The 13,048-nt window shown below is 53.9% G+C and overlaps 2 protein-coding genes across 5 annotated transcripts in view; one reads left to right on the forward strand and one right to left on the reverse strand.

Annotated features, from left to right (window-relative positions):
• The window catches only part of PLA2G2C (phospholipase A2 group IIC), a 72,566-nt gene that overhangs the window by 27,593 nt on the left and 31,925 nt on the right, over positions 1-13,048 (forward strand). The window lies entirely within an intron of this gene.
• Positions 10,028-13,048, reverse strand: part of PLA2G2F (phospholipase A2 group IIF) — a 137,059-nt gene continuing 134,038 nt past the window's right edge. For 3 of the 4 annotated variants that reach the window (XM_054503245.1, XM_054503256.1, XM_054503263.2), the window contains one exon: positions 10,028-12,204. In XM_054503245.1, the coding sequence (XP_054359220.1) occupies positions 11,993-12,204 (212 nt within the window). In that variant the 3' untranslated portion in view covers positions 10,028-11,992. The remainder of the gene's footprint in view (positions 12,205-13,048) is intronic. The other variant, XM_054503273.1, reaches the window with a different exon arrangement.

The raw sequence follows: 13,048 nt of genomic DNA on the forward strand, positions 1-13,048 counted from the left end.
CCTCCTCCTCCTCTTCAGAGACAGGAGACGGTAAGAGAAATGGCCTCGCTCCTCATTCCCCCCTTTGAGAATGTCACTCACTAGTGGGAGTTCTCACTGTCATCTTCACTACCCAGGTCTTCCTGCCAGTCCAGTTCCATCGATTCCTAGAGTTACGTACTCTGTTTTCCAATGGGGATAAAGTCGTTCCAATGGGTTATAGCACACATCAGGCTGGTCACTTCTTGGGCTGCATACCTTGTTCTGGGTAGCATTATACACACAAGTCCCTTTTAAACAGAAAGTCTGTTTTAACTTTCTGCCCTACCTCAGTCTGAGGAAGGTCAGTTGAAGTCCTTACTGTACAAGTCCAAAATTTAAGGACAATGAGTCCCACGATGAGTTTCCTCATGCTTCAGCCATGCACGGACCAGTCAGCTTCCAGGTGTGACTGGAGCAGGGCTTGTCATCTTCTTCAAAGTTACCTTGCATGGGTTGTCCAAGCTTGGTCTCACCTCCCAGGTCTCAGATGCTTTAGGTTTTACATGGCTGTGGTGAATCCAGGCTGGGATTCCTTCTACCTTTATGGCTGTGGGAGTGGTCAAGACGATGGTCTGGGGTCCTCTCCACCGTGGCTGCAAGGAGGCTATGTTCCAATCCGTGATCCATACCCAATCACCTGGGGAGAAAGGGTGAATTGGGGAGAATAAGCTGACAGGGCACCTCTCATTTACTCAGGCTGAAATTGTTTGTGTAATTTTGCCTAAAGTCTGTAGCTGTCACTGTAAGTCAATTTCACCTAGCTCTCGAGGAGTGCCTGGGAGTCCCCATAGTCTGGGAGGGGGGCCTATGATATAATATTTCATAAGGGGAATATCCTGTTCTTTTAGAAGGGGTACATCTAATCTTAAACAATACCATAGGTAGAGCTTATATCCACTTCAATCGTGTTTCTTGACACACTTTCCCTAAACTATTTTTGATAGTCTGATTCATCCACTCCACCTTCCCAGAACTCTGTGGTTGGTAAGCGGTATGTAGTTTCCATGTGATCCCCAATACCTTTGCTGTCTTCTGTATCAACTCAGATACAAATGCCAGCCCATTTTCTGAGCTGATTTGTAAGGGCAGTCCAAATGTAGGGATGAGATCTCGGAGAAGCACACAGGTTACTTCACAAGCTTTCCCAGTTCGTGTTGGATAGGCCTCCACCCACCCAGAATATGTACACACTAGAACTAGCAAATACCTGTTACCTCCACATTTGGGCATCTTGGTGAAGTCTACTTGGAGATCTTCAAAGGGGGCTGCTCCATAAGCTTGTATGCTGGGTGGGACAGTTGGACCTTGCCTAGCATTGTGCTGCTGGCAGGTGACACACTGCTGCACCACTGTTTTGGCAAGGGCTGACAGATGTGAGATATAGAAGTACTGGCCCAACAACTTTTCAAGTGACTCTTGGCCTATGTGGGTGATCTCTTGCATAGCCAATACGACTGTGGCTCCTAGCAGTTGTGGTATGGCTATTCTCCTGTCCGATAACCAGATCCATCCCTCTTCTATCACCTGTCCTCCCTCTGCCTAGAGAAAGTCCTTCTTTTCTTTAGAATAAGTAGGTACAATATCAGGTGCCTGAGGGAACAGGGGGGCTGTGACTGATGCCCGGTAGGGGGTGGATGCTGCTTTTCGAGCCTCTGAATCAGCTTGGGAGTTCCCCAAGGCAATTGAGGTGGAAGTTTCCTGGTGTCCTCTGCAGTGCATGACTGCCACTTTTGGGGCTTCCATACTGCCTCTACTAATTACAGGATCTCTTGCTGGTACTTTATGTCTTTTCCCCCAGAGTTCAACGGGCCTTTTTCTTTATATAACGCCCCATGCACTTGGAGAGTTAAGAAGGCATACCGAGAGTCAGTATACATATTCACAGTCTTACCTTCACTTAGCTCTAAGGGCCAAATTAAAGCAATGAGTTTGACCTTTTGGGCTGAAGTACCCTGGGGCAACGATTTGGCTTCAGTGACAGCGTCCAGGGTTACCACTGCATATCCTGCACACCTCTCTCCCTGTGGGTTGATGAAGCTGCTCCCGTCCACGTACAGCTCCCAGTCTACTGATGTCCAAGGATAGTCTTGGAGGTCAGGCTTGCTAGAATAAACTGTGTCCAACACCTCTACATAGTTACATTCAACTGGGCTCTCTGACACCGGGAGTAAGGTGGCAGAGTTCAAGGTGTTGCAAACTTCAATGGTTATGTGGGAATTTTCACAGAGCAAGCTTTGGTACCTAGTTAGTCTACCATTTGTTAGCCAATGATGTCCTCTGGTATTCATTAAAGTCACCACAGCATGGGGGGCCTTTATGTTCAGGTTTTGCCCAAGAGTTAGTTTATCTGCTTCTTGTGCTAGCAGGGCAGTTGCTGCCAAGGCTCTCAAACATAGAGGCCAGCCTTTAGAAACTCCATCTAGCTGTTTGGAGAGGTAGGCTACTGGTCTTGGCCAGGGCCCCACCATCTGGACGAAAACTCCCAACTTCCATCTTTTCACTCTGCCACATACAGTGTAAATGGCTTCATCAGGTCAGGTAGCCGCAGGGCTGGGGCTGACATGAGTTTCTCTTCTAACTCGTGAAAAGCTCGTTGCTTTTGTGACTTCTATTCAAAAGGCTCTTTGTTACCTCCCTTTATGACTTCGTACAGAGGTTTGGCCAGTACTGCAAAGTTTGGGATCCATAACCTGCAGAACCCCACAGCTCCTAAGAATTCTCTCACCTGCCTTTTGGTCTTAGGCTCCGGTAGGTTGCAAATGACCTGCATTCTTTCTGATCCCAGGCTGCGCTCCCCCGTTGGATAGTAAATCCCAAGTAACGTACCTCCTGTCGACATATCTGAGGTTTCTTCTTGGACACCTTATACCCACAGTCCTCCAGGTGCCAAAGCAGGGTATCCATTCCCTTGGCACACCTGACTGCCATGGGTGTCCCAGCAGGAGGTCATCGACATACTGGAGCAACACACAGCCTAGGTCTCTGGTGGGAAACTTTTGCAGGTCTCGAGCCAGGGCCTCCCCAAAGATGGTGGGGGAGTTCTTGAACCCTTGAGGAAGCCAGGTCCAAGTGTACTGAGTGGTGATACCTGACCCCGGATCCTCCCACTGAAAGGCAAACAGTTTCTGGCTCTCAGGGGCTAGTCTGATGCTAAAGAAAGCATCCTTCAGGCCCAGGCAGGTGAACCAGCTGTCCTCAGCTGGCAGCAACCACAACAATGTGTATGGGTTAGGTACTGTTGGATGTAAAGTCACTGTAGCTTGATTGACCAAGTGCAAGTCCTGTATCGGCCTGTAGTCCTTGGTCCCTGGCTTGGGAACAGGCAGGAGGGGAGTGTTCCATGGAGACTGACAAGGGACTATAATTCCAAAGGCCCTCAGGCACTTGAGATGGACCTGGATATCTTCAAGAGCTTCTCTGGGGACCGGGTACTGTTTTTGCATGACCAGTTGGGCACCAGGCTTAACTTCTGTGAGTACGGGGGCCTGCTTGATTGCCAATCCTGGAGGGTTGTCTTCTGCCCATACCCTTGGCCACCACTTAGCCAGAGGGTCCTATCCGTTGGCCTGGCTCAGTTAAGAAGAGTCCCCATTCCTCCTCCTGAGGAACCATAAGGGCCATGATGATTCCCGTTCCAGGTAACTTTAGCTATAAAGAGCTGTGCTTTGTAAAATAGATGGTGGCTCTCAGTTTGCTAAGTAGGTGCCTTCCTAGCAAAGGCAAGGGGCAGTCAGGCATGTACAGGAACTGGTGAGTCACTTCATGCCCCCCTATGGTACAGGTCTGGGGCAAACAGAAAGCTTGCTTTGCCGAAACCCCTGTGGCTCCAATTATATCAATAGTCTTTTTGGATAAGAGGGCAACCGGGGTGGTCACTACGGAATGTTCCGCACCAGTATCAACTAGAAACTCAATGTTCTTGCCCCTGACTGTCATCCTGACCATGGGCTCTTTGGGGTCACATGAGCCTGGTCCCCCTCTGTCCCATAACCCTTCTGCCAGATTGAACAAGGCTCCTTCATCCTTGTCTGAGACCCTTTGCTCAGAGTCACCTCGTTTCCCTTTCAACTGGGGGCCCCTGTCCTTCCAATGTCCTATTTTCTTATAGTAAAGCACACTGGTTACATTGCAAGTGTGGACGGCCAGACTGGGTATTTTTCCTGGGGCCCCCTTCTCTCCCCCCTTTGTGGGGGACCCCTCTAATAGCTGCCGCTAGCAGGTCGGTGTTTCGCCAGACTTGGCATTCACTCTCTGTGGTTCTCTCTGCGGCTTACTGCATCTCTATTTACAGACACCTGCTTGGCTCTCTCCAATAACTGTGACATATTCATGCCTGCAAACCCAGCCTGTTTCTGCCATTTTCTTCTAATGTCTTCTGCAGTTTGACTAAAGCCATGGTAGTCATGCACTGATTTTCAGGGCTATCAGGATCAAAGGGAGTATACATAAGATAGGCCTCACATAGTCTCTCGTAGAATTGTGCCGGGCTCTCATCTTTCCCTTAAATGACCTCAGAGACTTTGTTAACATTTGTGGCCTTCTGAGCTCCCTTCTTTAACCCTTCCAGAAGGGCTTCCCTGTACCGGTTTAGCCTTTGCATACTCTGTCTTTCATCTGGGTCCCACTGGGGGTCTGTTCCTGGTAATTGGATCCTCACATACTCTTGGGGGTTTTGGTAATCAGCAGGAACATGTTCTTCCAGCCACTTAGTTGCTGCTTGGAGCACTCTCCTCCTTTCATCTGTGTTAAAGAGGTACATGAGCACCTGGTGGCAATCAGCCCAGGTGGGGTTGTGGGTCTGGATAATAGTTTGGAGCAAATCAATTATAGCTTGAGGCTTTTTGGTATAGGATGGGGTATTGTTTTTCCTATTGAGGAGATCAGTAGAGGTGAAGAGCTGGTACACAAAGGCACGCCTTTCCACCATATGCCCATCCTCATCTACCCCAGTATACCGTTGCTCTCTCAGGGGCATTTGTATCCCGGTTCTAGGCCTCAAACAGGCTGCCAAGGGAGGAGTTTCTCCCGAGGCCTCGCATCCTTTCTTTTCTACTCTGGATGGCCTAGGGGTATATAGGCCTTGTGGAAACTCGGGTGCACTGGGCTCAAGAGTGGAAGGCCTTCCTTCTTGGTAAAAGGGGGAGGTCACTGGCGCTGTTTCTTGCCATGAATCCTCTGATGTTGGGTCGGACAGGACTTTAGGAGCTGATTCCCCTCGGCGGGTGGAGCAGGGTTCTTCCTTGACTGTCTGTCCCTTTGCCACTAGTATTACTACTGCTGCCCTTTTAACCACTGTGGGGGGTCTAAAACCAGTTGTAACCAAGCTTCTACGTATGGAAACTGGTCTAGGTATCCTTTACCAGTTACCTGTGCCACACCTTTGAAACAAGGGACCTGTCTAGGCTTCCTTCTGATGGCCAACCCACTTCTAATGCCGCTCAGTCTATCTCACACAAAGTTCTAAGTTTTCCTGCTGTCATAGTTAACTCCATAGTCTCCACTAAATCCTTCCTTGAAATTTTTCAACATAGTTCCTAGCGGAGTGGGCTTACTTTGCGTTCCACCCACCTTCCTCCCGAGACAAAACAACACTCACACCACAAGAAGGAAAGGGTAAAGGGGTCACTCTAGTCTCGCCTGTCTCAAACTCAAGCACTCACTTTCACTTTCCTTTTTGCAAACAAGTCAAGCCAAATCAAAATCAATACTGAGACCAAAGTGCCGATTGCAAACAAGTCAAACCAAATCAAAATCAATGCTGAGACCCAAGTGCCGATATGGGCACACGGTGGGTGATCAGGTCACGCTTCCACTCAAATGGAGTGAGGAAATTCCCACGACCGGTCCTACCGTATTCCAGTTGTCCAGACTCCAAGTGCCAGTTCCTTCCCAGTGTTCAGCCACTGCGTTGATCCTCCGCAGGGGCCTGCCATACACCGCTCTGATGAGGCATCCCACCGGGGCAAATACCTACCCGGGAGCGCTCTCAGGATCCGCGTCGCTCAAGCTGGCCAGAGCCGCCCACAGGATACTTCGCAGGGCAGGCCTAAACTGCCTAAGGGGCTGCCTCGACCGTCCATCAGTCACCTCGCTTCCTGGTCAGGGAACCAAGAAATGTAGCAGGACGAGCCACAGACAAAACCCCTCAGACACCGGGTTAAGGAAGGATTTGGCTTTATTCGCCCGGGAGTTTCGGCAGACTCGCATCTCAAGAACTGAGCTCCCTGAAGACAGAGTTCCTGGCCTTTTTAAGGGCTTACAACTCTAAGGGGTTCCACGTGAAAAGGTCGTGATAGATTGAGATCACATGTGGTTAGAGTGGCGGGCGGGGGGGGCCGCGTTAATCTTTTAACCTCAGGCCTGGTCATCAGTGACACTGGCTGGTCTTGCCACTGACTTCATTCCTGTTGTTTTTCAACTTTTACTTCCTCTTTCTCTTCAGAGACAGGAGACAGTAAGAGAAATGGCCTCTCTCCTCACCCACCTCCTAGGGCTGCTGAGAGGGTTAAATGAGAGGACACACACAAAGCTCTGGGCACAGTGATTGATGCGCTCTGCTTTTCTTACTTGGGCCCTGACATCCTGAGATCCCAGACCCCCTTCCTTGGCAGAGCATGGGTGTTTTAGAGGGGTTGACTTTGGCAGGGCAATATGTCTTTTTTTTTTTTTCTGAGAGAGAGGCTTGCTTTGTCACCCAGACTGGAGTGCAGTGGTGCGATCTCTGCTCACTGCAAGCTCCACCTCCTGGGTTCATGCCATTCTCCTGCCTCAGCCTCCCGAGTAGCTGGGACTACAGGTGCCCACCACCACGCCCAGCTAATTTTTTTTTTTTTTGTATTTTGTTTAGTAGAGACAGGGATTCACCGTATTAGCCAGGATGGTCTCGATCTCCTGACCTCATGATCCGCCCGCCTCGGCCTCCCAAAGTGCTGGGATCACAGGGGTGAGCCACCGCGCCTGGCCCAATATGTCTTTTTTTTTTTTTTTTTTTTTAAACTGTGCACCCCTGTCTCCTGTTGCTAGGAGCCTTGGTGTTTTTCTCCAGAACTTTCCTTGTTGTCACAGTTGGTGGCATCAGCTGCTTGTCAGGAAGCCACAACCGGGGAAGCCAACAGCTAGTGTTACCGTGCCAACCTCTGGAGGAAGGGCTGCCTCTCTGCATTCATAGTTAGGGCCCGGCCGAGGAAGTGGCAGCTCTCAGGCCCAGCTGGGGGCAGGGTCAGTCAAGGCCCTGGGTGCCTGGCTATGGCTTAGGGGCAGCAAGGGTCCACAGACCCTTCCCTTCTGCATCCTCTCCCTCCTCCTCCCACCCGCTCCCTTTCCCCCTCACACTCACAGGCAGGGAGCCAGATTTTCTTGCTAAATAACAGCTTTGCTTCTGCCAGTTTTCTGTTTGGGGAAGAATATCACAGGCAGTCCATTTCCATCAGCAACACCTTCTTCTACTTGCCGCTGTCTGCCACTCCGACCTGAGGGTCTTTTGCCCAGGGCACCAGTCACCCACTCTAGACAATTTCCCTTCTCCACGCCAGGCACTGTGCTAGGGGCGTTCTCATTCCTGACCTCATGTCATCCTCAAACCCCATGGGGTGTGCTTCATTATCAACCACATTTTACAGAAGGGGTAAACTGAGGCTGAGAGGGGTGAAGCGACTTGCCACATCTACACTGCCCGCTAGGGACAGGGCCAGGGTGCCACCCAGCCTGTGCTGTTTGCTTTCAGGGCAGCGCTTCTCGAGAGGTGGTGATGACAACAATGAGAGGATGGTGGAGGCCATACTGACGGCTTCCTGTGCTCTCCTGGGCACTGTGGGCCTGGGGCAGGCCCTCAACAGAATTCCACTCTGCGTCCAGGGCAGAGGGGCGGGAGGGGTGGAGTGGAGCACCGGTTGTGACACGTGACGTCCACTAGGTGTCGCCCGCGTTCTGGAAAAGCAGTCAGCGACGCCCCGCAGGTCGGAGGAAACGGGAAAGGGGCCGGGAGGGGCATGGGTCTCCCGAGAAGGTAGGCGGACCTAGGTCTGGGCAGAGATGGCAGCCTCAGGACAGGGAGGAGCACTAACAGCGCCGTCCTCACACTTTAGCGTGGAAGACCTCAGTCCCCCGGATGGAGTCTTCTTGGGTCCCCAGGGGAGGAGATCCCCAGGCGGTAGAAGGGACCCCTCCTCACAAAATGTGACCCCCTGCTCCTCCTCTCCACGCCAGGGAGACCCCAGCTGCACCACTCCAGCTGCATCCATCCCCTTTTGGCACCTATGGGACTGCCACACAGACCTGGGTCCTCACCCCTGTGCTCCCGGCCACAACACTTGGCACCGCGTGTCAAGATTAGGAGCTCAGCGTCTGCCTCCTGCCTGGGCTGCAGGCTCCCCGTGGGGGCAGAGGCTGGAAGCCCAGCACCACAGCTGGCACACAGGGGACTCTCATGCAGGGCCGCTGAGTGAAGGAACCCGTGGGTGAGCTTGTCCAGGGATTTTCAAACTTTTAAAATATTGAGCTGAGGAATCCCTCTTCTTGCAGGGTCGCCTGTGAAAGCTTCCCCATATAACACAGGGGTACGCACTGATGTCCCCAGGGAAGCCCATGGCTTTAGGGAGCGTGAGAAACAGCCCCTCTGGGCCGGGCGCCGTGGCTCACGCCTGTAATCCCAGCACTTTGGGAGGCCGAGGCGGGTGGATCACGAGGTCAGGAGATCGAGACCATCCTGGCTAACACAGTGAAACACCGTCTCTACTAAAAATACAAAAAATTAGCCGGGCATGGTAGCGGGCGCCTGTAGTCCCAGCTACTCAGGAGGCTGAGGCAGGAGAATGGCGTGAACCTGGGAGGTGGAGCTTGCAGTGAGCCGAGATTGCGCGACTGCACTACAGCCTGGGGAACAGAGCGAGAAAAAAAAAAAAAAAAAGAAAAGAAACAGCCGCTCTGGTCCTTGCAGGGGAGGCAACGGATGCCCATACAGGAAGGAGCCTGAGTCGGGAAGGGGCCAGGACCCAGCTGCCCTGCGGGACCCTCATGGCCCCACCGTCACTCACTTTCACTCTGAAGAAATATCCAGCCTCCATACTAATGATCTCGACTGTAATAATCTCCTGCTTTCCGCTCCCCACCCCACTCAGCTCACAAAGCCCTTTCCTCCCCGCTGTCTCAGTGGCTGTCACAACAAGCCTGGGACCCTTCACTGCAGAAATGTAGTCCCATTTCACAGATGGGCCCACCAGGGCTCAACAGATGTCAGCGGCAGAGCTGGAAGGAGAACTGGATGGGCCGGCATCAGGACCTTGGTCTCTCCTCCCACTGCCCCAGGTGCCCACATCATCATTCAGGAGCTGCAAGGACCAGGGATTAAAAGTCAGACGCAGCCAGGAGTGGTGGCTCACACCTGTAATTCCAGCACTTTGGGAGGCTGAGTCGGGTGGATCACTTGAGGTCAGGAGTTCAAGACCAGCCTGGCCAACATGGTGGAACCCTGTCTCTAATAAAAATACAAAAATTAGCTGGGCGTGTTGGCATGCGCCTGTAATCCCAGCTACTCAGGAGGCTGAGGCAGGAGAATTGCTTGAATCCAGGAGGCGGAGGTTGCATTGAGCCGAGATCACGCCACTGCACTCCAGCCTGGACAACATGGGGAGACTCTGTCTCAAAAAAAAAAAAGTCCGACACAGAGGACTCAGAGCCCAGCCCCACCACCTGTGACCTGTGTGACTTGAACTCTCTGGGACTCAGTTATTCAACAGAAATGGGTGGAGAGAGTATGGCAGAGATCTGTGCCTGAAAAGCGCTTAGCCCCGTTGTTATCATACCATGGTCATCGTCCATCTGCCGGATCACGGGGCCTAGGGTCCATGGCCTGGGCACCACTTCTCAATCCCAGGCTGGGGGCAGGAGGGAGACGGGCCAAGCCAGCTACTGGGCATGGGAACCCACCTTCCCCAGAGCTGGAGAAGCAGGGGGAGTCACTGTGCCCTCCTCCGACGCCTGACCAAGTAGGGCCCAGCCATGGGGAGTTGAGGTAGGAGGCCTTTATTCATTTGAGGAGGGGAAGCTGAGTCCTGTGGAGATTATCCGGGAGCGGCAGCATCCAAAGTGTCTGGGGTGAGTGGGGGCGGGCAGGACCCCTGGGCAGCAGAATCCCATCCCCAGACCCTGGCCTAGACTTTCCGAGGGACAAGGGAGGGTGTGTGTGCGTCGGGAAGGGGTGCAGCTGGGAACCTGCGTTCCCCCCAGCCGGAGGATCATGGCCAGCAGGAGGCGGCGGTGTGGTGTGGGGGGTGGGGAGGTGTGGGCCCCTCCCACACTGACTGTGGCGCTGGGTGGCAGTGTCCTTGTCTCCAAGGGTGGGGCTCTGGAAACTGCCTCTGGTCAGGTTTCCTGTCCTTTTTTTCATACATGTCCCTTCTGCCTCCTTCTCCACCCTTCCCGACTCTCCCTCCCCAGTGACAATGGTACCCCAGAGGCACTGCCAGGCGAGCTTGCTGACGGCTGTTGAGTCCAGGCGGAGGGTGGCCTCAGTGGCTCTCAGGCAGGTGGGGCTGGCTCCGTGGAGGCCGCTGACCCTGAATTGAGGCTCGGGCAGGTAAGGAGGAAGGTAAGGTGCACCTGGAGAAACAACAGTGCTGGGGGCCACAGGGCCATCCCCTCCACTTCAGCCCCAGCTCCACACCCCACACTGGAACCCAGCCCCATAAGGCCCTGCCCCCCAACTCCTCTGTGTTGCCTGGAGGCCCCTCCCTGCTGGTGGCTGTCACTCACCTCGTCTCTCCACGCTCCTATCTTCTCCCCTCTCCTTCACCACTCTGTTCCTTACTGCCTTCTAGAAGCTTCCACGTAGCCTCCTACCTTGACCCTCTTCTAGAAGTTTCCAGGCAGCCTCCCGCCTTGATGCTCTCCCTGCTTATGTTTCCCTCTTCACTGAGGTGGGTCTCAGCCCTCAGCCTCTTCCCCACCAATGGGACTTGTGACGCTTGCCCACAGTCCAGGGAGAGAGGGTGTGGGTCCCCTTCCAGTGTTCTGGCTGCCATTCCAGGTGCAGGCCAGGAGGGATGGGACTTGTGATGCCTGCCCACAGCCCAGGGAGAGAGGGTGTGGGTCCCCCTCCACTGTTCTGGCTGCCATTCCAGGTGCAGGCCAGGAGGGCAGTGTCTGTCAGGGACCCGGAGGGCGGGGGCAGGGGTGCTCCTCAGACCCACGTGGTGTGGCGGGGCAGGGTTGGGGTGACATGCATGGGTCGATGGTGGGCACAGAGAAGACTTGTAGGTGTTGGAGGCCATATTTTCGTGTGTCCCCATATTAGCCTGGGGGGTGTACCTGGGTGTGTGGCTCTGTCAGTGCCCAAGAGCCTGCTCTGAGGCTGGACTTTGGGGCTGGGACACTCAGCACTGCACATCCCCTAGGGTCTGAACCTGGACTCATGGCCACCTCAGTGAGGGCTGGGGTGGGGCCCCTGCTCTGTGAATGGGGCTCTAGAGAGCCTCAAGCCCAAAGTAGCCACCACCCCAGGACATCCTGTGGGATCAGCTGAGGGGATCCCGGAACCCAGGCTTTGTGACCAGCAATCTGCCTTCCTGTGATCTTGGGCTGAGGATGCATCCAGCTCTGGGCCTGGGCTGGCAGCTCAGACTCTGTAAGGTTCTGGGGAGTCAAGCTGGCGCCAGCAACAGAGGCCCCACTCAGAGCCCCCTCCTTCTGTCTCTCGGGTCTGCCCGGCCACCCTCAGGAGAGACCCCTACAAGCTCCGTGCCTCCCACACAGTCCAGAACCAGCAGCAGGAGGCACCCGTGCCTGGGGCTGGGCTGGGGGAGTCAGGACCCAGGCCTTCCTGAGTCCTCTGAGGGCTGAGCCCTCACTGGAGAGCTCCAGGGAGGAGGCAACCAGCAACCCTCGGGCTCGCAGCCTGGCTCCTACCCTTCCTGCACCTTGTCTGGTCCCCAAGCCAGACCCTCCGCCCGCTCTTCTCTCTCAGACCTCAGAGGCTCTAGGGAGGGGTGGGGGGCACCGGGGATTGGTGACTGCAGGTGACCTCCTCAGGGGGTGGTTCATAGATGCTGCAGTTGGGCGTGGGGCCCTGGCAGTAGACATTGAGGAAGCCGCGGTACTCCTCTCGGTAGGTCTGGTTCATGAGGCACAGAACCACGTTCTTGTCACACATGCATGTCTGCTTGTCACACTCTGTCTTATTGAGGTCACCTATAGGGGGATGGGGGTGGCAAAGGCTGTGGATGAAAGGGGCAGTGGCTCCCCCGGGACTACTGCTGGGGAGGGGGAGCACACAGACTTGGAAAGCCCAGTGGTCCTTGGAATGTGTTCCCCGGGCGGCAGGACCAGCACCACCCACGGGCCCCACCCCATGCCTACAAGGTCAGCAGCTCTGGGCTGGGGCCCAGCAGTCTGTGTTGTAACAAGCTCTCTAGGTGACTCTGGTGCATAGTAAAATTGGGGAACCACTGAAGCCCAACACAGTTATTGTATAGCTGGGGAAACTGAGCCCCAGAAAGGGGGATGGGTTTACCTAAGTCGCCCACAGAATTAAAGCACCCCCCACGCCCCCCAGGCTTGTCACTTCCTGCCATCCCAGATCTCTTCCCTTCAATCACAGAATCAAAGAACTCCCAGTGAAGAGGGAGTTATTGCCGGGCGCAGTGGCTCACAACTGTAATCCCAGCACTTTGGGAGGCCGAGGCAGGTGGATCACCTGAGGTCAGGAGTTTGAGACCAGCCTGGCCAACATGATGAAACCCCATCTCTACTAAAAATACAAAAAATTAGCCAGGCATGGTGGTGGACACCTGCAATCCCAGCTACTCGGGAGACTGAGGCAGGAGAATTGCTTGAACCCTGGAGGAGGAGGTTGCAGTGAGCCGAGATTATGCCACTGCACTCCAGCCTGGGTAACAAGAGCGAAACTTCATCTTAAAAAAAAAAAAAAAAAGAGGGAGTTATTGGTAAGAAATGAATGGGGAAAACAATTGTTCAAAAGCTTAGTGCCTAAGAGCCTATCACATGCCTAATCCAGGGCAAATGCTACTGTTGT

This window comes from Pongo pygmaeus, chromosome 1, assembly GCF_028885625.2.
Source record: "Pongo pygmaeus isolate AG05252 chromosome 1, NHGRI_mPonPyg2-v2.0_pri, whole genome shotgun sequence".
Classification (NCBI taxonomy): Eukaryota; Metazoa; Chordata; class Mammalia; order Primates; family Hominidae; genus Pongo; species Pongo pygmaeus.